Source organism: Pocillopora verrucosa, chromosome 4 (assembly GCF_036669915.1).
Source record: "Pocillopora verrucosa isolate sample1 chromosome 4, ASM3666991v2, whole genome shotgun sequence".
Taxonomy (NCBI): domain Eukaryota; kingdom Metazoa; phylum Cnidaria; class Anthozoa; order Scleractinia; family Pocilloporidae; genus Pocillopora; species Pocillopora verrucosa.
In genome coordinates, this window is record NC_089315.1 from 25,565,257 (window position 1) to 25,593,031 (window position 27,775).

Below are 27,775 nucleotides of genomic sequence, written 5' to 3' on the forward strand. Positions count from 1 at the left end.
CAGTGCTACCTCAACAGTTTACTATCAAGACAAATTCCAAGAACATCAACCCCCAAGGATCAAGGCTTGTTCTCTTTTTTTATTGAACCATCTTCACCATTGCTTTTCACAAATAATAAATTTAGATACTCTTAATTACAGATTATTATCAGATTCCTCAGTTAAAAATAAGTTTTGTGTGTATAATCTTTGAAACCATTATCATAAGAAATGATTGTATCTAAACACAGAGACAAACTAGTGTTGTTTAGTCTTGCCTATGCAGTTTTCTGATACAATGACATCAGCATACAGCTCTAGTAATATATTATCAATCTTGAACTAAGAACTAAGAAAGCAAAATTGTGATTACATGTAAACCAAAGCAACATGAAAGAATTCATAAGCTTTGTGTTAACAACTTAAAAACAAGGTTTATCTATAATAAGTGGAAGGGAAAAATAAAGATTTCTCTTAAAAAATATTTGGCAAGTGTGATGAATTTATCATGGACACCTCACATTTTGTTGCCTGGAATGCTGCATAACAATCATTATCAAACATTCAAAAATACATCCTTCACAAGACAGCTTCAGCCCTCATTGTCCATAATCAAAGAGGAGTTTAGATAATTACATAATGTTAAGATATAATGTTTGAAGTCTTGTTTTCAGAGTTACTGAAAATGGTCATAAACTCTTTCACTGACATGTACTTGTGACAATTAGGCCAAGCTGGATTAAATAACCAAGATTTTGATAAAATGCAATTTTATTGCACAGATACAATCAAGTCTTTCATCATATAGTCTCTGTTCTATGGTCTTTGTACTATACAATAATTATTAAACATGGAGAGGGTAGATGAGGGTATTGTTTCCAATGTCCTCTGATCTCTCCTGGTGTATTCATGAAAGTTCACTTCTCTATTTCTAAAATTTATGGAAGGCTAATAATTCTGAAATCAAATAGTTACGACATTATACCATTCCTTATGGGAAAAGATAGAGCATTTCTGTAGAAGTGTTTTGCGGCTCTTAACACAACTTAAGATCCAACATTTGGTAGAACAGTCGCATTTGTTGTTCATTTTTGATTCACCTCTACGTCCGTTTCGCTGTGTTCCAGAATATTTGAATAATACAGCAAGCCCGTCACCACAGAATAACCAACGATTATAGCTAGTACCTTGAGAAGACGACTGCCAGGCTCTGACAGCTCTCGCTGGAAGATTTCAAAGAATGTCACGAATAAAAAAGTTCCATTTGCAATTCCTTGTAAAATGCCTGAGTAGAGACTGCTTGTAAATTCAGTAGAGTTGTGTAGCACCGCAATTCCAATTGCAATGCCAATCGGGCCCATGACTGCAAACAGTATAGATGATTTGACGACGGTTTTTGTTGGCATTTCGTGATGCACTAAGTTCACACCTAACGAAAACGCAATGATCGATTTGTGTATCACGATGGCTCCGGCGATTTGTACCAGGCGCTCGACATCTGTGATCAAACCCAGTGCTAGTCCTTCGAATACTGAGTGCAACGATAAGGCGACGATTAATATGTAAGTTCTCAAACTCGACTCTCCGTATTTGTTTTTCTTTCGTGTTTTCCTTTCGCTACCCGAATAGAAACCATCATCTGGAGTATTATTCAAAAGGGGCTGTTTCGTTGTGTGGTCGCCATGCAATACGTGTAGCAAGGAAGAACCATGGCAAGAGTGAACGATCTGTTCTACAGCCAAGATGAGAAAGAAACCCATACATGTCGTGAACTCTGCAACGGGAAATACCGGATGGATACCAGCCAGATTAAACGCTTCTTCATACTTTTCTCGGATCATCGGCAGCAAATCTAACAAACATGTCGCAAAAAATACTCCCCCAGCGAAGCAGTTACAGTAACTGAGGATTCGCTGCCGTACGCTGGCGGTCCCTGACCCCGGACGAATTTTCAATGGCACCAAACCGGCAAAGACGGTAAACACGAACAAAATGGCAATCGCAATCCCCTTGATGATGTCCTGCTGCATCACGATCTGCAGGTCCTGATGACTTTCCAAAACTCTACGCCACGAGAGAACGTACTTCCAGGGATCTTGAAACCAACGAAGAGGTGGTAAATCTCACTAAAGATCTCGTGATTGTAACTTGTTATAATATTCCAAAACCCAGATTGGAGTGAAAGGAACGTAACGCGCGTGACCGCGAGTTGTACATACCAACCAGCCAATCAGTGTCTGTAAAAAGTCACGTGGAAATGACGCACTCTTTTATTCAGTTAGCGATTACGAAGAAGAGTTACTTTTTTCAATCAAAGAATACATACATACTTATATATATACATATATTGATATGTATATACATAGAGAGAGATATATATACACCCCTTTCCAAAAACGTTGCTAATTTGAAAATGTAAATTAAATTTATAGACCTTTTACTTTCTCATCGAAAGAGTCACTTTTTGACAAGAAAACGAAAGATATATGTATTTAACATATATTTTCAAGGTTGTAACACTTTTGAAAACGGGAATATATTTATATATATATATTTACAGTTCAAAATGACTAAAATGAAACACGCATGATTCCCTGTAACTCTGAGTTTCGTGCTTACGCACTCGTCAGACAGATTTACAATTACATTAAATCTGTCTGACGAGTGCGTAAGCACGAAACTCAGAGTTACAGGGAATCATGCGTGTTTCATTTTAGTAATTTTGAACTGTATTTCGTTCTAAACTCATGTGTGTCTACACTCATATATATATATATATATATATATATATATATATATACTCACGTATGTATGTATGTTGCGATAGAGGAAAAAAACAGAGAGACTATACTTTCATCCCTACAAGCCTGTTTCGTGATTGGTGAGTGAGCAATCAAGAAACAGGCTTGTAGGGATGAAAGTATAGTCTCTCTGTTTTTTCCCCCTGTCGCAACATATATCACGCTCTACTTCTACGCATCGAGCACTGTAAAACGGAAAAATCAATACACAGACTTCCTGTATATATATATCCGCCTCCCCCCCTCCCTCCCCTCAAACCCGGTTGATGAATCGTTGCCGTTTCAGAGGAAACAAAAACCTGCAAGGGGTCAGCTGCCTGTGGCGAGGTATCTTGCGCAATTTTCACGTGATTTCTGCACGTACAAAGCGATTACATTTATATTCAGCGTCTTTTCTTTGTGATGCAATTGAAATTCTGTATGCAAGCGGCTGGAAATAGAAATGACAACAATACATGACCACTGGATGCAAAGTATCAGTTTTCTCTCGTATGTGTTCCAGGAGAACGAGCATTTGATTTGTAAATAACTTTGTGTACTTTTCATCTGCCTAGGAATCTAGGAACGGATTCGTTCATTAAAACTGTCAAAGGAAAGTGACATTTTTAATACCCAACAATTTCTTGAATGTTCCTACAGGGTAATGTTGAACTCGTTCGTAGTTCTGACTTAAAATTCGCATGCTGTGATAGACGGATAAGTTTTCGATGGAGAGATAATAGATACCAACAAAACACCAGCTTTAAACACTTTCGTAACCTTTGCCCAAACTTTGGCCCATAGGATGCGTTTTCATTTTTTCGCTCGAATTTGTCCTTCCGTGGGTAGGCGAAGCTAATCTCTTTTAGAGGAAAATCTATATTGAACACTACGATGCAACCCTGACCCCTTTAACTACCAGAGGTGATTAACGTGTAACTTCTCCCATACATCATCCAGTTAACAGGTGTGCAATGAAATTACTCAAATCTATCAGACTCTCATCAGATAAAGTTGTCATCTTGATCTAACACCACCTTCCCGTAACTAATTCATAAGGAAACGTTTAACAGGTAAAGGGGAGAATGAACAATCAGTAGTCATTTCCGGCGGGAAAAAAAGGCATTTTCCTGGTGCACCCATGTTATGACGTGTTTTGAAAAAGAATCTGGAATTTTAGAATCACTTATCAGGTTTTATCAAGATCGTTGGGCATGCTCGATCATCATTCTAAGGGTGATCGAACCATAAAAATATTCGTTCGGTAATCTTCGGAAAATGTTCGAGGACGTCTGGGAAGTCAAAGGGTAACCATGTTCCCAAATCGAAAATGTACTGTTGACAGTGTTAGGGTCTTTTATTTCTAAAAAACAAGAGAATCACGAGCAAAAGCATCGTTTACAAATAATTTATATATCACGAGTAAAAAGAGATTTAGATTGAATGAACCACATAGTTGAACATTGGAGGTGACGTGTTTTGAACAAGTTCCGCTGAATCGCGTTGAAAGTAAGTCATGTGATAAGTTAGCGCATCACGTTCTATTTGTGCAAGACATTTCCCTGTTCCTAGCATGCTGAAACCTTTTAGTTCTGACCCTGGTGTCAAAGTCTAGCTGCTAACTGTTTTCTACCAAACCTTCAGTAAATATTTTAACCGTTAATTCCCATGAGTGACCAAGACAGAATTTCCCCTCACAATGTCAATACAATATCATGAATTCAAGTGATCAGAGGAAAGAAAAATATCTATTAAGGAATTATTGGTTGATCCAATACCAAATTTTCCAAGCTAACATCACAAGAATTGGTATGGCGACAGCGAGGTGAATTACTTAAAAGATCTGGGAGTTAAAAGGTTTAATAGCAGATAACGTCTTGACTCATCCATTTGCTTGACCCATATGAGTGCCCCTGTGTATAAATGCCGCATGAGGGAGAAATATTTCGGTCAGGGGGTCGTTTTGTAATCCCCGCAGGACCAAATAATTTATTACTTTGAGTGATACAGCTCAATCAGCGTCCCTTGTCGAGAATATTGTGCTTGCAAAGATCACGATCGACTCGGCTGGAAAATAAAATTTGAGAGGAAGTTAGTGGAGTGAGGCGAACTAAAAACAATCAAAATGGTTTCATTTGAATGTTGCAAGAAGTTCCCTGTAATAAGATACAAAAACAATTACGTGCAGGATTTAACTACGACAGTAGAGAAGGTCACGGAGGGTGCAGGCTGGTAGGCGGTTTTTGCGTGTTAAATCATCGTTCCTAACTTAGATGAGAAATCAGCCGTATGCACAGGATTTCCACCGTTGCAATGTTTCAATTATGTAAACAACCAAAGTTCAGTTGGACGGCAAGCTCGCAAGCTCAACGAACAAAGTTTCAAGTGTCCGTATCGAGTTTAATACGCACGTGATCTCCGTGATACCACGCAGGTTAAAATTAAACGTGACAGTGAAATTTCACGAGCTCTCCACGTGTAAACACAGTTTTCGTTGCTAAAACAGCTTATTTTGGTGGAAGAGAGAGTTATTTTTCACCTTCCCTCCGCATGAGACGCTTAAGTAGGCTATCCAAACATCCCTAACGTTGTAAACAATTTTCACGACCATAGAAAACCCGCGGTTCGAGGTGACACTTCCGGTTGTAGCCCTCGTGAATCGTGACAACTGCTTGTAGACCAAACTTGAATGTGGGCGTTTTTCAGGAGACCAAGAAGATCATTCTCTTGTGCTTTCCTCGTCTCCGATCGTTAAAAAAATGCAAAAAGGTCACGCCTGTCCTACGGGATTTGTTTACAAGGCCTCCAATTGCGCCGCACACTTTTACAGTTCTTAAATTCCTTTACGAGGACGCCGTAAAATTAAAGCTTATTACAATTCCTCTATCCACTCTCAAATCTGCCATATACATCCCCTCCAGCAACAGATAGTTTCCGGAAAAACTGTATAAGGCAGTGATATAGGGCTATTGTTCTTATGCAAATGAAGTAATGCATTGGAAATAAAAAATGACCTTAAATGGATGAAAATCTGAGAAATTTGGCAAGAGGAGGTACTGACAAAATGCCCGCATGTTACATAACATGAAATCATCCGTTTATCGGTTCAAACAATGGCCTTGAGAGATCATTCATCTCCTCTCATTCTGCAATGATTTCAGGTCTATTCTTGTTTAGCCCTTTCTTGGACTCCTTGAAACAAATTTGTAACCTTATCATGCTTTCTTATCATTTTCGAAAGACACTTTCATCCCTTCAAAATAAGTTTTCCCCCTGGTTCTCATTAAACTGCCAGTGGAACACATTCGGAGAATATATTTTAACGCAAAAAGCCACCTTAAACAAACTTTATCCAAGTTGGAAAACAATTCCACAGGCAAAAAGCCAAAATTTTGTATGAGCAAACACTAAGGCTGTTTCTTAAAAAAAGATCAACATATTTAATTCAATAAAATTCTCCATTAACATGGATACTTTAATTTTATCTGTAAGATAAAAGTTAAAATAATTAACTTCAAATTGGAAAAAATGAAATTAGGGTCATATCATAAATATTGTTTATCAACTCATCTGACTAGATCAAGATATTGTTAAGTATTGTTAAGTGTTCATAATCACCCAGATTGATATAACTAGAATTATTAAAAAAAAACTAACCATAACTGGAGCTAGGTAAAATATAGAAATTGTTTCTGAAAAAATCTTTGACCTAAAATACATGTCCACACAGCATTTTTCTTGCAGGCTGATTAGATCAAGCCCTTTGTCGATGTTTTTGGTTTAATTCAATGTTCTCTGTTTCTTTCTGACTCCCACAGTTCCACTGCAGAGGAACAAGTTCAAACATAAATTACTAACATGGTTGTAATCTTGACTAGTTTGTTTCTGTCTGTTGTGATATTTGACAATCCTAAGTTGACCAACTATGGTTCTTGCAGCCTCCAATTCACCTCTGCTTTTCAGGGAGCAAAGCGCAAGCCCATGCATATTGGTACCATAGATATCCTGACCTGGAATGAGGCATAACTGTTGTTTTGAACATTACATCACAGCCGAGTCTAGCTCTTCACATACAACATTGCAGCCAGGGTTCCAAGACCCAGCGTTGTGTAAAGAATACTGTTCCACCAAAATTTCTCACTCTCTGCTTTGACATCTTTAAACTGCTCACAAAATGCATCCTATTGATATGAAAAAAATGTTAAAAGCTTGTTAGCAAACAATGATGGACTTTATGGCTAAAAATAAAAAAAAAGCTATAGAATTTGCTAAAGACAGGATTAGACAGGTTTCAAAAGGAAAAATTTGCCCTATAATGTGCTTTGACTGTAAGTAAATAAGAACAGAGTCCCTCAAAGCAGTGGATTTTTTGCCACTTTTTCATGAGTTTGGAAGTATAAGGAAGCAGAAAAAGAAATATAATTATCAACCACAGAAGATCAAGGTTATGAAAAGCTGCATCTAATCCAAAACTGTTTAGGAATTTCAGTTTTTTCCTCTTGGGAATAATTCAAAGAGAGCGTCCGCTAATTCTCGGAAAACATTTACATTGTTCACAAGCTCAATACAAAAGCCCCTTGAAAAAAGTATGTGAAGAATGGTTACACCCCGCTGAAAAAAATAAACGGTTTTAATACTTCAAAGGCTAGTGAAAAAATACTGAATCGCTGTTTTTCTGTCTATTTTGGCTTTCACTACTTAATCTAGGTACTTCGTAAGAGATCTGAACTACAGAACAAAGGCCATCAACGTGACTGGGCAAAGTCAACGTGACGAACAACGGAAGCAGCGATCATCGCGTGATATAAGACCAAAAAAGTGGTTCCATCGTTTCTGGCAAGAAAGGGAACTTTTATATTTCGATCGGGCCGCTATCAATAATCTTCTTTAGCCATTCAGTTCGGCTTATCAGCGACAAAATCTTACAACGAAGTTGCGGTAAAAAGGCGTAGGGAATATAAATATTCAAAACTTTCACTAACTCGAAATAATTGCACGTAACTTAGTTTCGTGTTGAATGAGGATTTACAAAAGAGAGCATGATAGTCTCAAAACCCTGAAATAATCGCCTTTTTCTGAAAATATTTCCTGCAAACATTCCTCGAATGATTTTAAACCTAAGATGACTCTATCTCTAAGGGTTTCCAGAACCAGCTGCCCTTTATAAATAATTCAAACATTTCCAGTCACTTTGGGCTTCCATTGAAACTTCCCGTGGGAAAAAACCGAAAAATACTAAAATTTTCTTCCCGTTTCACTATAGCAAAACTTCCCGTTAACCATTTTGAGTTTATACAGGATGGGAAAAAGGAGGAAACCGAAAAATTACTTGTTACCTTTTTTTCATCGTGTCGAGAATCGATTGATGTGGCAACGAACAAGGTTTAGCATAAACGTAAATTTACGCGAATAAGACTCTCATATATTAAAAGCTTTTCACTAACCCATCCTCCAGATTTCCTGATCCATTCATTGAGTTTTCTCTCGCTGACATATTCAGCAAGCCATCTTACAATATCGTCGACGATATTAATGTCGTTTTGGCTGCAAAATACAGCAACTTCAGCGGCAAAGCAGTACAAAACTACGATACGTCCCCAATTGATTTCTGTGCTGAAAATTTCCTCCGCGACGCCTCTAAAAGTGTCTTCAACATTAGCTGTTCTAAGATGTAGCCTTTCGCACATATTTTTCAATAAAACTTCATGCCTTCTCTCCACTTCTCCACCAACTCTCCGCAAAATTGCAGCAACTCTTGTGTTAGCTTTGTGCGACTCCATTCCCAATTTGTGGAAGTAAATATAGTCGCAGGCAAGATCGTGAGTGTATTTTTCGTCTTGAGTTTTCATTCTTCTGTTTGTGGAGAGGTTCGGTGTATGACTGACTTCAGCGGGTGCCATCTTAAAAGGGTTTGCGAGATAAATAACGTCGATTCAATAGGAGCAGTCCGAACTACGACTCTGTCGCTTCAGCCCTGTTTTAGATGGTTAGCGTAAAGTCTGTTTCCTTTATTGGTTAGAAAGGAATACAAAATGCTTCCATCTGATTGGCTGATAAATTTAGAACAAATGCTTTCTCTGAAATTTTATCTCCCTGTTGCTATGGTCAAATGTCAATGACGTAACCCCCTTGTGCAGTACCTCACGTACACACAGCCGCGAAAAATCGATCCATAAATAACTTCTCAGAAGCGAAATTAATTCTCGTTGAAAAACCAGTTCTTTTCCCCTTTTTTTCTTTGTTTATACAGTACAAGTTCAAATGAAAAACAAGTTTCTTACGAATTAAACCGCGAAAATTTGGAATTCGTCAGCGATTCGAGGGTAAACAAGGAAATATTTCAATAACCGTAACGATCGCCCACTGCAGCACGAATTGATACCGATTGTTGACAATCCGGTGTAACCAAGCAGATCGAAAACCAGAAATTAAACCTTTAACCTTTCTTTCAGTGCAGTTTTGCATACTAACAGGGAAAGTGGGTGCTTTGATGTGCCGCTTTCCGTGTGGAACGTGTCAGTCTTTCATTTGGGCGAAGTTACTGGTATTCTTCAAAATTCTCTAAGACAATAGGACTTTTTCTTAATGGTAGTTTCAGAGTTAAGAAAAAAAGTCTACTCCACTAACACAAATGTTTGAAGGTGTCTTACAAAGCGTTTGATATGTCTCGCAGCATTGTACTGTAAATATTATATATGCATAAATTTTAAGTTCTGCCAAATTTCACTAAAAATCCTTCGCAGCTGCAAATTTCGTTTTAGAAACAAACCCCCTTACCCAAGGGCTATAATAAACCCGTATCTTTCTGAAACTCTGAAACTGTAAATATTTCCTGACGGAACTGATAGAAATTCTTTTGTCGAATGATTCAGACCGGATGTAGCGCTATCAGGTCTGTAAGGGAAGTGCTAGAGAACGACTTTCAGTTTCTGAGGCGTTGAAGAATGAAAGGCGATAAATTTTCGCACAGCCCCATACTATTGAAAAACAAATCTGTTTTCACTGTTGAATAAAGGAGTAAGTTTCTAAAGAAACTGTGGTGCTGCGTCGGTGGGAGAGTATAGCAGGTAATTTCAGGTGTTAACAACTGAGTTGAAAACGTAAATTAGCCACCGTAAAGGGTAAAAAAGCTGACGTTTCGAGCGTTAGCCCTTCGTCAGAGCAATTGGATCCAATCGCTCTGACGAAGGGCTAACGCTCGAAACGTCAGCTTTTTTACCCTTTACGGTGGCTAATTTACGTTTTCAACTCAGTTGTTAACACTAAATTACCTCTTTTCCCAATGGTAATGTATTGTTGTTGTCATTGTTTTCTCTATCCAAGAACTGAATGTATAATGATGTATAATGTAGTACGGGGGTTGTGAGGAAATTTTACCTGAAAGGTTACAATGTGGTTGTCTAGTCGGCCAGCAAGGAAGGCTTGAGATCTCGGACACACTTCCGCCTACGACAGCCAATCAATGTAAAGATAATTTCCCCATGCCCTCAATTTCCGCTTTGCTCCCCCTTTTTTTTTTTTTTTTTTGCTTTTTTTTTCGTTGCGAATTCAATGCGACTGTCGTCGTGGACGTAGAAACTTTCGATTTCGAACGCCAGCTATTTATATTCGGACCCAAAATTTATTGCGCCACGCATACATTTTTAATGATTTTACTGACGCACAAAATCTACTAAGAGGCAGGTGAGTGTTCCAAAAATATCTTGCAATTCATCAATATTTCAGTTTCCTGGGATACTGCACAGAGCAATTTTCTGTATTATCTCATGAATTAAGAAGCAAAGCAAACGACTTCGTGTTTCAGAGGTCAGTCCGGATCATTTTGAAATGTACCACAAAATTTTCAACTTTCGATTCGCTAAGCTAATTTATTTCATAGCTCACCGCTCTGCTACCCTGGGAATGCCGTTTCCGTCAGTTGATTAAGTCAGTTTATAGTCTGTAAAGCTTCAAGAGGACTAATACCGCAAATTGCATTTTTATCTCGTATGGAACTATAACAGATGGAATGTCTGGTGTCAGAATTTGAGAACCGACGCAAAAACGAAAAGGTTAAATCTTTCCAGGGTCATTTAAAAAGGAAAAAAAATCTGATGGATACACAAAAAATAAAACATAAAATTACAACTTCGCGGTGTGGGATATCCTGCCCGGCTAGCATTGATTTCGTTTACATAATGTTCTTAACCTTTAGACTCATCAGCACTGAAGGTATTGATGTATTGTAATATGGGACTGCCCCATAAATCACTCTTTCATTATCTGCTCTTTTCGATTCTTTCGTCAGCATTTCTTTCCGTGAGGAAAGCGCCGAAAGATATCAACCCGGTTAAGGCTGAAACAGTCGCTTAACACGTACCCAGACTTCGCTTGTATGAATAATAGAGCGGTCAAACGTCTGCGCATATGCAAACGCTGAAAAGCAGAGGCCGAGCCTAAGGCTGTCGTAAGGCTGTAGTGACTAAGTTGTCCCAGCCTAGAGGAGTTACAGAGAACCTTACAAACCAGTAAGTCAAGGGGTAGCCTATTAGATAAAAAAAAAACTGGTAAATCAACTGGTTGCCCGGGTCAATAATTAACAGCCTACACCGAAAATAAAGGTCATACTAATTCATTTGGAAAGATTACCGCCAAACTTCGAGTTTTGATTTAAGAGAGTACATAAGCACCTTCCAATTGAAGCACCCTGTAGATGAGAAATTATTCGAAAGAACTACAGCACTAAACACACAAAACTAAACAGTACGTTAATACACAATAACCTCCATTTGGCGCGAAAATATGCACGGATATTTGTCTGTGGATATTGAATGTTCTGAGATGCGAACGGTTTTCCGATAACGAAGTTAGAGGAAAACTGTGGGCTTCAACAAATTTACGAGCATATCTTTGTGCCAAATTGAGGCTATTGTGTTTATTACTCTTCAAGTATTTTTTCAACACACGGTTGAAACGTTACGAACAGCCTCTTGAGAGAGATGTTTAGTTTTCATTGTTCTCTAGTACCACTGAAAGAAGATAAAAATCTTGTCCCTTCTCCTGTGACTATAGCTAAACTCTTATTCGTCTTGAATTGAATTTCAAACAAACTCTTTTTATCAGTGAAGACGTAATGTTTGAAAATTGGGTCGAATATAACTTGGGGTATATCCACGGGTATCCCCCCAGTTTTAGGTGAAGCAAATTTGATCACATGATGTAATCAGCTGCGTCCGAGAAAAAAATATGCAATGGATTATTATAAAAACTATCTCCTTTTGCGAAGCAATATTATCCGGTGATAGGTAAATTAATAACAAGCTCGAAGAACATACTAACAGACTAATAGTGAACTGGAACTGGACAAAAAACAAATCTCAGAGAAATGTTTTAAAACCCTCCCCATCTCATCAAATCGAAATCGGTAAACCCGACATTTGCCGTATGCCTTTGTCAAGAAGTTAAAACAAACTGAAGGAGCCACACTGACCGCCTCGTTAGCACCATTTTAGAACTTTCTATGAAGCTCTTTGCCTAAAAAAGAGTTAGGAAGCTATTACAAAGAAGTCAGTTTATCAATTTTCCATTGGCATCACTGTTATCAGGAGCCCATAAGGGGGCTCCTGATGTTATTCAATATTACGTTTTCAAACCTAGAAATCAAATATTCATTTTTCATCCACACCTAGCATTCATTACTCAGGGGAAGTAAACTTCGGATCCAAAGATTGTTTTTGTATTAAATTAAACGACTTACATTCCTGTCAAGGAGCTTCACGTTTCCAAGGCAACCTAAACAAATCCTCGCTCTTTTATGCCGTTTTATTTATTCTTATAAGTGGACAACGATTACAATCTCCACGCGTGTTCATGTCAAAAACATTGCAGTCTGTACGATGTTGGCTTCGGAAGACATGGCCACACGTTGGAAAACGTTTACCAAATAATTTTATGCTAAATGTTACCAGCGACCTTCTCACGAAAGACTCAGAGCCTCTTGCAGAAAACTGTTTCATTTGGAAGAAAAGTTTTCTACGTTGTGTCGAGGAACAAAGAGATGCGATTCAGAGGGAGTAGATCGCTTGCGATTTCCGTAGCATCTTTTACCCTTGGATGTGTTGTTACCCTTTTTTTATGTTCGTATGACGATTTACCCATAAGGCTGGAAACGAATGAAGCATTGGAAGCTGTGTTAAACGATCCTTCTCCGTCGATTTTCAACCTGGAAACTACTAAGCCGGAACTTTTCCACCCGCCAGAGACTGTGAATACTCACGAGGAAAATGATCAGCCAGTTACGACAGCTCCGAAACCAACCTTACCCCCCTACCCACCGTTGTTAAACAGAACAGCAGTAGTTCTTACTCCTTCCACCTGCAATAAAGACACCTTTCTCATTATAATTATTGTTTGCTCCAGCAAGGATTTCGAAGCGCGAAAGGCTGTGAGATCTTCTTGGGGTAAAACCATATCGGAAGTGAAACGTTTTAATTCGAACTCCACCTATGAACAGTTTCAAGTTTTCTTCGTGATCGGAAGCGACGAAATAAACGACGAAAGAGTCGAAGAGGAATCGCAACGTTACGATGATATTATACGCGGTAATTTCATGGACACTTATGCGCAAATAAATGAGCTCCACACGGTGAAGACCCTTTTGGGGCTTAAATGGGCCACCACGATATGTGACCCACAGTACGTATTGAGAGTCAACGCCGAGTCTTTCGTTAACGTTCAAGAGACCATTGGATGGCTGCATTCATTAGGCAGTGACAGTGAGTTAAAGCATAGGGAAGGTTTGTATACAGGGCATCGCCACACTTTGTCCTCTGGTGGAGTGAAGGTGATTAGAAACCCTCTCAGTCCTTACTTCATCCCAGAAGACCAATGGTCCGATGATCTCCTTCCAAGTTACGTGTCAGGAGTTGGTGTCGTCCTCTCGCGGGATGTTGCTGAAAAAATGGTGCACACTGCCTCGGAGGTAATCTATCATTCTCCCTCGAATTTTTATGATTTTTATGTGTTACTGTTGACACATCGTTTCTAAGGACAGAAGAATTTGCAAGTATGACAAAAGTGGCACAAAAGCGTTGTCAAGCTCATCCTTTCCTTCGTCACAACACAGTTTTATTCTAAATAATTTGTCTACCATGTATTACCTTTTTTTTTTCGACGAATTCATTAAATTAATAAAATGAATAAGTATGCTAGAGGATTTGTTGCGGAGAGACCTGTGCGCTCATTGACCAAAGCGAAGGGCCGGACGGGAAACTGTTGTGAAACTTGTGGTCAATGACGTACACAGGCGGCCCAAGCTCCAACTGTGGGATGATCATCTTGCGAAATGTAAGAGTCATGGCAAAATTTTGAGAGTTTGCACGGGGATATTTACGACCGCTCTTAGGAATAATAAAAAAAATACAGTCAAATTCTCAATAAAAACACCTCACCTTACTTCCACAGTGCATCACTTGTTATCTCAGGCTGACCGCCCACTATGATGAAAAGAACCCATTTTAGCGAGTTATCGATTTCTAGGTTCACTCCGTACATAGGAGAAGCATGTGTACGTAGTGAACCTAGAAATGGGTAACTCGCTAAAATGGGTTCTTTTCATCATAGTTAGCGGTCAGATAACAAGCGATGCACTGTATAAGTAAGGTGGGGTTTTTTTTGAGAATTTAACGGTGCGGCTCTGTACGGATCAAATGACAAAAACTCTCATAACATTGACCAGATCCATTACGACACAGGGCGCAGGATTGCTATGAACCAGCGCACTTTCTAGCCTTCCGTGTCTACACCTTCCCTAATAGCATATCTATTTCCACAACTCAGAGGCGAATCCAGGGGGAGAGGGGTTTTTTGTTTTCTAAATGTAAGTCTAGATCCCACACTTCCCCCCCCCCCCCCGTATTCGCTCATGCCACCTTATTTCGTTACCACGCATGCCACATAATTTCAAATCTAATTTTTTTGTTTTTTTTACGTTTTTTTTTAGCTGAAATTGATTCATATTGATGACGTCTTTCTTGGTGTAATGGCAAAGAATCTTGACATTGCAGTGTCGGACCACAGTCCTCGTTTCGACATCGCATACACCACTATGCTGACGGAGTGCAAAGATCTTCATTTTTGCGTCATCGGCGGCGTTCCTACCAAGGATATGTTCTATCTGCATCAAAACGTGCACCATCTTAGATCTATTTGTGCTACGGACGGGCCAAAATTGCAAGTGTGACTTCTTTGAACCTTACACCTTAACATCAGTAGGCATATTCTCCATACTGCTCTCCAAGCATTTCCTATAAGGTGCTGACAAGGAGAATTTGTTTAACAATCAAGAGCTTCTTTATTTTAGTGACCTTTTCCTTTATTCTCGTGATTTTATCGTTAAATACACAACAAAACATCTCAGACGTACCTTATTTGTCGATGGCGAATGCTTTTTTAGGTAGGAGTTTATTGAGTATTGCGCTCGCTCAAAACTCCTGCATCTTTCAAAATATTTCATGGAAAATTAAAGACTTAAATTTCAAAGTACTAAAAAAAATAATCAATTCGGTTTTTATGTTACAACTATTGTTAAAAGTAATCAGTTCAACAGAAATATAAGGCTCCTCCCAAACGAAAGCATTTGGGATAATGCGCTGCGGGGACGTAAACATTAGGATTAGAACTGAATGATTTGTCCTTGGCTCGTACGGTTGCGAAAAAGCATGCACCAACGCGAGAAATGATTTAAGTTTCTAGAACAGAGAGATCTGGGGATAATTTTGTTGAACTCTTCGGAATTCTTCTATGCTCTGGCAGCCAATCTGAGCCCTGGAGTCGCTTCATGCTTCCCGCTCATGGAGCCAGGAATACTGTCTTAGGTGTATTTTGTTTTCGTCCTGTTCAAGAAAGTCTACAAGAGAATTTTCCTTAATTTTCAGTCACATCGTGTCACTATCAAAAAATCGAAGAAGGACTGGCTATGAGAATCTAAGTGCCTGGGGATCCGGTCATTTTTTATCTTCGGGGGGGGGGAAGTTTTTTGTTGTGTTACAATAAAATTTACCTGATCCCCCCTGAAGCTCTGTAGTATTCTGATGCCCCCCCCCCCCATTGGCAGTAAATTTCCTGTAGCTTCCACTTTATACTCTGTTAGCAACTGATCCCCTCTCCATTCCCTCTAAAAACCATGCATCCCCCCCAGAACCCTGCACCCCCCCCCCCGGCAATTTATAATGGCTTATCCCTTATTTGGACTGATGAAAATATGAGAAGCCCTTCATTTCATTCCATGACAGATATAATTGCTTTTTCAATTAACACTGTAGATATGAAAATTTAATTGATTACAGCAAAGGACATGGTGTGGGAGACAAGTTCAGACAGAAATTATTACAATACCTGAAATCTTATAAAGTTCGGTTGAAACTTTCGAACTAGAATTTTACTGTAATTAACTTTTTGAGTCCTATGATGCCATGGGTTTTTTTTTACAAAAATTATATGTGCGTGGTTTGTCCCTTTAAAACCGATACAAGGAAGTAACTGATTTGAGCTCAGACGTTCTCCTACAAACTTGACTCTGAGGCCATCAACGAAAATCAATCTGCTAAGAAATCTGCCTGACTAACTAACTGCCCCTCTGAATGGCAACTCAAATCTTCATTGCTCTAAACGAAAAACGAATAATTCAGTCAGATAAAAATTTTTAGCGTTACGGGAGGACTGATATATATACGGGGCATGGAAACTGTAAACCTGAAGTTTCGTAAATCCTAAGTTTCTGAGATGTTACGACTTATTCCTTGGCAAAAAAAAATATATCGAAACCTTTTGTCATCATACCCCAATTGATAAAACGTTTTTTTTTTCATCATACTTGAAATAACATATGTTTTTACAGTTTGAGTAATTTCAACCTTAAAAAAATCTTTGGAACTCTTCACATTGGATGTGTAGCATAAACAAATAGTGAGTATAATTTTTCCACCCGTCTCATCGCTTTTAAAAAGCATTTTCTTACAATTTGCTTAGTTTTAGCAACAAATTGCTTTCAGATAACAGTTTAGTAAAAATTTACTTACTTTGATTAAAAAAATGTGTTCACTTTCGAAAAAAGAAAGCTCCGAGTAAAACGTTGATAAACACTACTTTATGAACTGTCTTGGTCCAGATTGTTAAAAGTTTGGTAGTGTAGCCAGCCTATAAACCCGTTAGCCTGGGCCTACAATTTTTTTCTGCCTGTTTGACTTTTATAATATGGCTCTTGCAAATGTTGAAACTAAAATTAAACTTCCTTGGAGAACAGGCCTGCAACAAGTCCAAAAGGTGGCTACGCTCCTGATTCCTTACAAACACGATGTGCAGTGACAACAACTGATTACCGCAAGTTCAGGCTCGCAGATGTCTTTCGCAGATGGCTTCTTCTTATTACACGGTGGCAATTGACAGTTATGAGCCTTACTTCAGTCCAATACACTTATTTACCAGGGTCTCACTTGACTCATGGTTATTTGGTTCAGTGGACGACACAGGCCAATTTCCAAAATCAAATGTCACGTTGTCGCCAATCAGCATAAAAGGAGCCCACTTAGAGACTTCTTCAAAGCCATTGTTTCTCATCCATTTCCTGGCTTCGTGAAGAGATTCACTGGCGCTTTCACCGCGGAACAAGTGCTCGTAGAAACAAGTCATGAACTTCTCTGTGGCTGGGTCATCTAAGGCCCACCGTGCCGCCAACACTGAGCGAGCACCGGATCCTAAGAACGCTCGAGCGATTCCAATAACTCCCTCGGCTTTAATCTGTCCATGTGCACTGTGAGAACAGCTTAGTACCACCAGTTTAGCTCGCAGCTTAATTCGTGAAATGTCCGCCATCGTCAAGAGGTAGGCTTCTTCTTGTGGAAAACAGTGAGCGGGACGCTCTGGGGAAAGGACAATCTCTCCTGGTTCAGCATCATGGGCAGCTAAATGGATCAAACTCACTGAATGTATTGCTTGAAGCACAGCCTTCTTTGTCGCACGATTTCCAATCAAAGGTGTCACACCAAGAAGTCCTCCAATCATCTCTGCTTCCTTTCTTGTACTTGGCAATCGCATTAGATTCACGCGTCTTCCCTTGTAAAACACCTCTCCCACCTCAGGGTCACCCACTATCAGTGCGCCTGTCTGACTGTGACATTGTGGGGGGCTGTCTTGAATGAGCTTGAGCGTCGTTAAAGAGGGAACGATGCGCAGTCTGAATGTATCCGACAAAAACTTTCCTCCTTCGTCAGTTAAGGCCGCAAATGGTACCTGGTACATACAGGAATCAGGGACAATGATAATTTCGGGCTCTTTCAGTAAATCGGCCACAGGAGCGATGATTATCTTGTGGCACAAGCGAAGATCACCCAGGAGCCTGCGGAAGCTTTCTATAAGAAACTCATCCAAACCAGGGACTAGTCCGGTCACAACGTTTTGGTCAAGTCTCACTTTCTTTTCCAAAAACAGGATGGCGCTCGTTGCTTGGAGAATCCAAAACCGCACTTGGTCTTCATCAACCGAAAGGTAGAGGCATGTGCATTCTGTTTCTTTTGTGATAATTTCCTGGATGCCACTCCATGATTTTGGATTGGCAGAGATCTGCTCTTTTACTGGGTACCGAGCCGCCATCAAGTCGGCTAAGCCCCTCCCCCGTCTCAGCTCCTCGACATAGAGGGCGTCTTGTGGCTTTGCCGTGGAAGAAAGCAAGCTACTGAGCAACTTGTAGGGAATGGTGCCGTGCTCCTCCAAAAGTGATGTTTTAAACTGATCCTCGTCTTCAAGGGAATCTCGCAAAGTGTCGAATACTTCAATGCTTTGGTAAATATACGTAAAGGCTTCTTCAAGATCATCTTGTGATACTTTCAACACTGTTAGAGCATTAAGGCATTGAAATTCATGGAAGTTGTGTCCAATATCCCTGCTCAAGAAGAGACCCTTCGTGAGGTATTCCTCGGCCATGTCATATTTACCGAGCGATCGGAAACACAATCCTAAATTTAAGAAGGTGATCACAACTCCTTCTTTCCTACCATTTTCCATGTGAATTTCAAGGGCTTTCTTGTGATATTCTAAAGCAACGTCGTACTCGCCACGCTTATGACAAATTTTCCCTTGGTATCCGAAATGTACTGCTTGTCCTTCTCTGTCGCCGATTTCCCTCCAAATTGCAATCGCTCTCTCTAGAAAATCGTCAGCCCTTGCATATTTACCGAGGGACAGAAACAAAGATACAAGGTTTCCAAAAGTGTCTGCCACTCCTTTTCTGTCACCAATTCTCTTGTAAATAGATAGAGCTTTCTCCAGGTATTCTCGAGCCCAATCATAATCGCCAAGTGTTAGGAGCAATATTCCAAGGTTTGCATAGCTTCTTGCCTCTCCGTCTCTGTCATCAACTTCAACACTGATAGCGAGTGCTTTCTCTTGAAATTCTCGGGCCTTGCCATATTTACCGAGCGATGTGAATATTGTTCCGAGGTTTCTGTAGCTTCTTGCCTCTCCATTTATGTCGCCAATTTCTAAACTGATAGCTAGTGCTTTCTCTTGAAATTCTTGGGCCTTGTCATATTTACCGAGCGATGTGAATACTGTTCCCAGGTTTCCGTAGCAGTTTGCCTCTCCATCTCTGTCGGCAAGTTGTATTTTGATTGCAAGTGCTCTCTCCAGGTATTCTTGAGCCCCACCATAATCGCCAAGTGTTTGGGACAATATTCCAAGGTTTGCATAGCTTCTTGCCTCTCCGTTTCTGTCGCCAATTTCTAAACTGATAGCGAGTGCTTTCTCTTGAAATTCTCGGGCCTTGTCATATCTACCGAGGGATGTGAGTACAGTTCCGAGGTTTTCGTAGCTTCTTGCCTCTCCATTTCTGTCGCCAATTTCTAAATTGATAGCGAGTGCTTTCTCTTGAAATTCTCGGGCCTTGTCATATTTACCGAGGGATGTGAATACTGTTCCGAGGTTTTCGTAGCATTTTGCCTCTTCATTTCTGTCGCTGACTTCTATTTGGATAGTGAGAGTTTTTCCCACGTAATCTCGAGCCATGTTATATTCGCCAAGCGATCTGAAAATTTAAAAAAAACAGGTGTTATTTTTGTACTTGTTATAAATTAGCACCGTTAGCATAATCAGCATATTTTTAAGATTTTTTTTTTGCGGAGGAAACATCCCCAGAGTCATGATTTGATTAGTCTCTAAGATTGATTATTTGCAAGTTTGGTCATTCGTTTAGTCAATTTTTAATTTTGCAATGTCTCGAAGGAAGAAGGATTACCCCAATACTGAGTCGTTTGTCGTCTAGAGCTAGAGGACTATGCACATTGGAAAAAGGTGATATGTCAACTAGGACCTAAAGCAGCGAGGAGCGGTTTCTTCAGCAAATAGCTCCTCTTTTGTAGGTCGGTACAGAAGGTACATTATCTTAACCTGTTAAGTTTCCGCTTCGTATTTGTCAAATTTTGTTCGTTAAGATTCTTGAATCCTCAAAAGAATTTTGCGTTTCTTTATAAGCGAGAATGAAGCAAAAGGTCCAGTGTAGATCCACAGTTCGAGTAAATTTATCTTTAGGTCTGAATCCTTATTTTTCGCCGAATTTATGAGTGGTACAATGCTTTGGGAAATTGAAATCCAACAAATCTTTACGAAGAAGTGAACTTCCCGGTGAAATCGAAATCTACACCGGAAAGACATTTGGGTGCTGCGGTACATCGGAGTTAAGAGCACCATACGATGTCACACGTTTCTGGCGCAATTCATGTTTCACGCTTCACGAATGTCACATATACCGTATTCGCTAACACAAAATTCATTGGTAGTGAAGGGAGCTCTGAGAATTACAAGAAATAAACCCTGATTGTATCAGCTCACTCGACATAAATTGGATATAAAACTGTTTTGGAAGTAATAACGCAAATCATTGAAGTGTTCATAACATTGTCTAGAAAATCATTGAGGTGTTTATTGCAATGTAATGCAAATCGTAGAGGTGTTAATTACAATGTCACGCAAATCGTAGAGGTGTTTATTACAATGTCACGCAAATTGTTGAGGTGTTTATTACAATGTCATGCAAAATGAAACTGATTACGTCAGCATGAACTTACAGTGTACTAGCAGTTAGTTTTCTGATGGCTCAGGGGATAAAATGTCACCAAATAATTTCATTCTTGTCAAACGATACCATCCTTTATTTTTTATATTCATGAAAAGATCCCCGTCCGCCATTGAAACAGATATTAGAATTTGCTGGTGACCTATTTGTTACAATTACAAAAAATTATCCGTTCACCATGCGAATGATAAGGAACTGAAACTCGCTGATGACTCGAAAAATTTCATTTTCAAGAAGTGTTTTCTGGCGGAGGTTAAAGGTGAAAATACTTGTAGCTCATGTTGTTTTCATGAAGTCACGTTAAAACCAAGGAGTTCAACCCTTGGCTAACTTCTATCAGATTATAGAGATGTATGGTTCAATTCATTTCGCAATTTTGTAAAATATGTATTATTGGTAAACCATTTGAACATAATGCATTACTTAAGGTACAAAACATGAGTTCCTGATCTTGTTCTTTGTCGTGTCTGATGATTTATCAGTTCCTATTTTCAGTGTTTCGTTATACGCTTTTGATCATAGTCTTCATTTTCCATTAAATCATCGATACTCGGTGGGAGGGGGGGAAGAGGAGGCAAGGGAGTTACTAGGTTGCATGTCATCCCCCTCCTCAGAAGTCATAATTGTCATACACTTTCATGTGCTCCTAAATTCCAATGACGTGTAGCCCCAAGATTTTGGAAAAGGGCTCATAAGTTTTGAAATATCTGTGTTATGTGTTATCAAGATAATAGACCATAGCAGTGAGAATATCATTTATGTCATTTGCTGCTAACAGAAGAGGTTATGCACTTTTGCTACAATAAACCCATGAGTTTCAAAATGCGGCCTGTTTATGTATAGATATATTGTGTATCATTTAATGTCTTTTTTTCTGGCCATGCAAATCTCACCCATTAGAAAATGAAAAGAGTCAGTCATCACGCGCAAATAACCTACCGTTGAAAGACAGAAGCTTCAAATACACTGTGATCGATCTTGTGATGAAAATCCAACCGTTCAAAAGCGATGAACTCTAAGTGCTGACGTTCCCTGTAAAACAAAGTAACTTGTTCCATTTTACCATGCTCAAATCCATCATAGGTAATTAAGTTAGACAAAAAAAAAACGGAAATATATTAATTAAAATGGAACTTCTTCTGTGATCTTCCTCCTCGAGATCGAAGGAAATGTATGAATATAATTTATCCTTCCTTAATATTGTGTGTTCACTTTTCCCGGAAGAAAATTATAGGCAAGTTTAGCTCGACAGTACGACTGTAGCAGGTAACTTTGAAGAGGTCGTATCAGCGGGTAGCCATACAGAAATCAGTTTAATTAACCAGCACTTGTGAGACACGATTCAAATGATGGCAGAAATTTCAATTTTGAACTGAAATGGCTTTTAAAACTTTTACTTCGATCTCTCTATTTGTGATTTTCCTTCCGTTGATAGACAATACTTTTCAGTCTTTATCGACGATATCATAATTGTCTTTCGTCAGGTTATTACATTTAACAGAACATGATCGAGATATGAACTCCTTTCGTAAAACACACCGACTCGCTAAAAAAAAAAATGATGTATGTATCTTATCTATAAAGGCAACAGCAGCAAATAAGTTGAATTGTGTCAGTTTTTTTTGAAGCAGGAAGTACTTACCAAGATCTGCAGACCTCTGTGCCTTGCCTTAAATAAATCTACCTAGCACCTCTGGTCGTATTTAGAGTTTTCCCATCATTCGTAATGCACATCAAACAGCCAATAGAATTTGATCTTCGACTTTTTCTGTCACTTTCGCAGTCACTCTCGTACCCAGGCCCACCATTTCCCCTGGCCAGCGGCTCAATTGCGCTTAACAAGTGGAAACCCAAGACATCAATTCTTTTTGTTGGAATTTTTTGGTTCCTACATACAGTGTATTTGTTTACAGAGCCTGCAGTATGGCTTAAGGGCTTGGTGGTCCTGTGTAACGTGGACACCTGTGTAGTAATGAATCACGGGAATAAATGCGTGGCTACTAAGTTCCAGACAACAAGGAATCGTTTGCACTTATTTAATTCAGGAAAGTGTTGCCGTTTTTCCTCAAGATTTATTTTCTTCTCCGCGAATTTTTAACACAATGACTCGTGAGTACTTTTTCCATGCTTTTCCGTGTTGAAAACTTGGGGTTTGAAGTAAATCACTTGACGATTTTTGGATAAATATGTAACATGTCGACTTGAAGCTTACCAAGCTTCAAAAAAGGGCTCTTTGTCGAGAAGCTGTAGTTAATTTTTTTCCTAATTATTTAGCTGGTATTATTATGATCACATGCTTACTGATTAAGTTAAGTTTTCAAGCTAATAGGTAGTCAGTTTTCCCTTGTAATCTTTACATGGTTGTAATTTGTGCAAAATCGACATCAACAATGTCTTGCGATAACCTCGCTGACTCAGTCGAACTATTTCATAATAACTAATCCAAGGAATCCGATCTTACAGTTTGTAGCTAAAATTCGGAAACCTTTTTGTCAGTTCTAGGATATCTGAAAGAGCATGTAAAAGTGAATAGTTTAAATAATTAATCGATCAACGACTGTATTTGCGAAGTGATGGCAGCCAAAAATACTCGATCTACAGTTTCTGATTTTTTTTTCCAATGATGGAAAGTTTATTGAATAAATAGAACCATTTTTCTTTCATATTTTCTTGTAAAAGCAGATTATAAAACTCCTTTATGAATTCCAGCAATGATGATATTTCTCATGTATGGTAAGGGTAGGAACACCAGTGCCTGTGTTTGGTTTTGAAACATGTTGTATGTTCAGATCCAAGATCATGGCTAAACCCAGGGTAGTCGATCAATAACTGTGATGATCAATCTAGAATTTAGTTGACTGTGTTAAAATTGATAATAAGTGATAAAGCTGTTGATATTTCAGTTTTAAGCTACTTTCAATTCTCTTTCATCTAATTTACTGATAACAAACTTAAAGGAAAATTTTTCTAAGGAAAACAAAATGTGCTTAAAACTGAGAGACATTTGCAGATACAGGAAAGGCAGTGGTCTAATAGTAAGTGTGTGAGACTTTCAAGTCAAGAGGTCCAGGTTCCACACCTGGCTGGGTCATTGTGTTGTTGAGCAAAACGCTTTCTCTCACAGTGTCCATCTCCACCCAGGAGTATAAATGGGTATCAGTAAAGGGATAAGGGGGGGAGGGGGGGAAGTAGTTAAACACCTAATTGCTTCATGCTGTGAAAACTGGGATAAGCTCTGGTTAGATGGGCCTCATGGCTTGAGTACAGACATTACCTACCAGTAATGTCAAGCTCTAGGTTGGGTTCCATTAAACATTGAAGGGGGAGTTGTGAGAAGGCCTTTTCTGGAATGTTCCAACATCTCTCCCAGCATGCACCTAGGGGTTGTTCAGTGGGTTGATCACTGGTTAACCCTTTGACTACCAGGAGTGATTAGAGTGTTGATTCTCCTTAAAATTTTTGACAAATGACAAGAATTAAGAAAATAATTACTAAGTAAGGGATATTGTTTGGATAGCATAGCAAATTCTTATCACTAGCCAAAAAGAAATGTATGGTCATCTGTTGGGAGAATCATCTTTTAGATCTTGGCAGTGAAACGGGTAGTCTCTAAAGGTGTGTGTGATTGTGGAAACATTTCTCTTGGATCTTCTTGGTCAGGTGGAAACCAGCGTGAATTGGCCCGTGCAAAAAACCTGAAGAAACAGCAGGAAATGGCAAAAAAGAAAGGAGGTGAAAGTGGTGAGGCTCTCAAAGCAAGAAAAGAAAGGTATGGAAATAGGAGTGATGCTTACATTTTTCAGTCTTTGCTAAAAATAACATCAATTGAGTTTTTTTTTGGCTAGCTCTACAGTATGGCAGGCAATTAGTTATGATGCCAAGATGCAAATCAATGAGCAAAACGTCCTTGTGCATTATATCTTAAGCCATTAAATTAGTTATTTTGTATTCCACTATTATTTAATTTCCTAGTAGTTCTAGCTTTTAGTTTTCAAAATATTTCCTACAGCCTTATCTGAGCATTGTATTGATGGCAAAAGGAGTTAGTGAAAAGACAAAAAACAACACAAACTAAACCACTAATTAAAAGTGTTTTTTTGAGACCCAAAAAAATCTGATGATCTTAAAGTTTGTTTCTTTTAAAGTAAAGCCCCAAAAAACAAGAAAAGAAATCAAAGTGTGAAGAGTTCAGTGCAGCCATTTTATTGCACCTTTCTCTGTCTGTATTTCTGCCTTTTTGTATAGTGTATATGTGGTAAAACTAGTGTATTAAAATGGTAGTCAGTTCATAACTTGAACATTTACGCCTCTTGTTGCATGAGAGGGAGGTATGCTGTATTTCATTGCCTTCATAAGTTCATTTTCTGTTTGCTTTTGCTTTTAGGGATGCAGCTATGATGAGAGAAAAACAGAAAAAAGCAGAGGAAAAACAAGCTTCTGGTGCATCTGGAGGTGCAAAGAAATAAATTTTGTGTTCGAGAAATTTCTAGCTAATGAGAACTTTTCTACACTGCTTAAAAAGTCTATGTTAGTACTCTCTTGAAACATAACTGGAACTCCTAAAATATGGATACTCACATCAAAGACAATAGCACAGAACTCATTAATTTTTGTGGCATTACTTATCACAGAAAAGTAACTTATCAGTCAGAAGCTGTTAATATTTCTACTTTTGATATTTCTGTAAACTTGTATGTTCTCTCTCCTTGTTGTTGGTTAACTCCTGGTTTTCACTTGTAAGAATGCAAGGTAAAATCAACCTGAGTTTGTACAGATAATTTTGATGGCTATTGGTTCCAGGCACTAGTTGACCCTTTAACTCCCAAGATCTGATTATTAATTCTCCCTTCTAGTTGCTACACATTCCCTTGTAAATAAGTTACAAGAATTTTGGTATTAGATCAAGATAACAACTTCTACTTGATGAGTTTGAATATTCTCATGAGCTGTTTGCTGGATAATGTTTAGATATTACGGGGAGATGTTACATGTTAATCACTTTTGGGAGTTAAGGGGTTAATCAAACAATTAGTACACTTGTTTATGTATGTCAGCCTGAATTTAGATGTGCACTGAATGATCATTCTCTAGTGAAAGCCACCTGCTAACCATCAAGGCCCAGTTGTTCAAAGGGTGGATAACACTATCCAACAGATAAATCACCATCCAGCAGATAACTGTCAAAAAAATGTAACATGCTATCCACTGGATAGCAATTTTTCCAGTGGATAGTGTTATTTATCCTCTGAACAACCAGGGCCAGAAGTGTTACAAGCTTAGAGTTGAGGCCATAATAGATTATCTCCACATTGCAACTCAAATTAGTTAATAATATATATTGTTTCCATATTGTCTGGGATGCAGATCAACAATTAACCCTTTTAACCCTTAAGGGTGATCAGTATTTAATTTCTCCCAACAGTTTCACCCTAAATCAAACATTAAGTTTTAAGAAAATAGGAAATGATCCCAAATGCAAGAAGCTCTTGATTGTAAGACAAATTCTCCTTACAAGTACCCTAGAAATTGTATAGATAACAGTATAGACAACTTACATATTGATGTTAGGATGTAAAGGGTTAAGAGATCAATTCACGTCATAGACAATGCTACTTATTTTCCCTGGTCAGTAAGATTTTGATGCCCACATTCAAAATTTCAGAGAGGGTAGGGCAGTAATGTTCCAAATCACGTCCAAGTGTTTACTTTCAAAAAAAACCATTGTATGGAAAGTAAATGACATGTGATATGCAAGGAATATGTTTTATTCCTGAGTAACTTTTAGGAAGAGTCTCTTATTCCTTGAGAATGTTTACAAATGTAGCTACAAGAAATAACTATTTTTTTTTGTAAAGAATAAGAAAGATGGTAAATTTTTTAGTTTGATCATCAATAGAAAAGGTTTATGGCCTAGGGGTATTGGAAAAAATCAGATCTTTCTGTGTTACATTCCTGTGACAAATATGGAACAACGTTTTTTCCTCAGTGGCTACTAACTTACATGTGGTTGAAATATTTCAAGTTCTTTATTATCTCAGCCTGATAAAGAAGCTCTGTTTTAGGATATACTTCTTTAGGTGTCCCTGCCTTAAAGCATATCTTGAAAAGTATAACTTCTATTCATCATCATGATAATTATAGTTGTTTGGAACAACTTAATTTAGTATCACCAACTATCCCATGTTTAGTTCAAATATAACAAATATGGCTTATCATGAAAATTTTGATTCATGGAAATTAAAACTTTGCGTACTTGTCAATGAGAAGTCATTACTTTATTGTACTTTTATCATTTAAAGAAGGTGTATGGGACCACCCTCCGACATACTTTACTTAAATTTCTGAGAAATATTCTGATGTCCACTTCTTGAACAGAGGTCAGAGAGGTTCAAATGATAAATGTCCTACCACATATAATTTCACCTAACCTAATCCGGATGAAAAAAATTTGAAAAGACTTGAACACGGAATATTTTGAAAAACTAATTTATTTCTATGCAGCGCCTGCAATATTTTCAGCAAATGAAACATGGGGGGCTAAACCATCCCAAAACCACCCCCCCCCCTTCCAGAATAAGAAGAGACTCGCATCTTGGTTCTCAGGACGACGTCTAAAAATGTGGGGGCGATGGGGACCCATGGGGACCATTAAAACCGTTTGCTGTAAACGTTATGGTTATGCCCGTGACATTGGTGACGCTTTCGTGACGATAACGACTTACACTCTTAAAATGTAAGTCAGGAAATGTTTGAGAGCTCCAAATGAAGAAGACATCTTTGAAAAACGAATACAAAGTCGATCAAGACTTCATCTTTGGTTCAATGACCAAAGTAGGTCGGAGGTCTATAAATGCCACGGAAAAAATTAGTCAGTGTCGCAAAAAGTCGTCTCGCCATAACCATAGTTCCAGTC

The 27,775-nt window shown here is 38.6% G+C and overlaps 4 protein-coding genes across 5 annotated transcripts; 1 reads left to right on the plus strand and 3 right to left on the minus strand.

Annotated features, from left to right (window-relative positions):
* Positions 1 to 59: 59 nt before the first annotated feature.
* LOC131775960 (zinc transporter ZIP3-like) lies at positions 60 to 2,174 on the minus strand. Its single transcript, XM_059092084.2, has one exon. It carries the CDS (start codon positions 2,007 to 2,009, stop codon positions 1,065 to 1,067), a length of 945 nt encoding a protein of 314 aa, XP_058948067.1. The 5' UTR covers positions 2,010 to 2,174; the 3' UTR covers positions 60 to 1,064.
* A 1,923-nt stretch (positions 2,175 to 4,097) lies between these two features.
* Positions 4,098 to 8,754, minus strand: LOC131775976 (apoptosis regulator Bcl-2-like). Of its 2 annotated transcripts, XR_009339515.2 has the most exons (3): positions 8,204 to 8,754; positions 5,299 to 6,940; positions 4,098 to 4,826 (listed from the first exon to the last, which is right to left on the minus strand). XR_009339515.2 is itself a non-coding variant. In XM_059092102.2 (2 exons), the coding sequence occupies exons 1-2, from the start codon at positions 8,657 to 8,659 to the stop codon at positions 6,818 to 6,820; spliced, it is 579 nt and encodes a 192-aa protein (XP_058948085.1). In that variant the 5' UTR covers positions 8,660 to 8,754; the 3' UTR covers positions 4,098 to 6,817. The 2 variants fall into 2 exon arrangements, 1 of the variants encoding a protein (XP_058948085.1); XM_059092102.2 differs by having other exon boundaries at positions 4,098 to 6,940.
* Positions 8,755 to 12,584: 3,830 nt separating this feature from the next.
* Positions 12,585 to 15,216, plus strand: LOC131775999 (lactosylceramide 1,3-N-acetyl-beta-D-glucosaminyltransferase B-like). Its single transcript, XM_059092126.2, has 2 exons — positions 12,585 to 13,719; positions 14,740 to 15,216. Exons 1-2 carry the CDS (start codon positions 12,697 to 12,699, stop codon positions 14,977 to 14,979), a joined length of 1,263 nt encoding a protein of 420 aa, XP_058948109.2. The 5' UTR covers positions 12,585 to 12,696; the 3' UTR covers positions 14,980 to 15,216.
* An 846-nt stretch (positions 15,217 to 16,062) lies between these two features.
* Positions 16,063 to 21,889, minus strand: LOC131776003 (tetratricopeptide repeat protein 28-like). The gene is made up of 2 exons (XM_066165629.1): positions 21,802 to 21,889; positions 16,063 to 19,815 (listed from the first exon to the last, which is right to left on the minus strand). Exon 2 carries the CDS (start codon positions 19,794 to 19,796, stop codon positions 17,193 to 17,195), a length of 2,604 nt encoding a protein of 867 aa, XP_066021726.1. The 5' UTR covers positions 19,797 to 19,815; positions 21,802 to 21,889; the 3' UTR covers positions 16,063 to 17,192.
* Between the last annotated feature and the right edge of the window lie 5,886 nt (positions 21,890 to 27,775).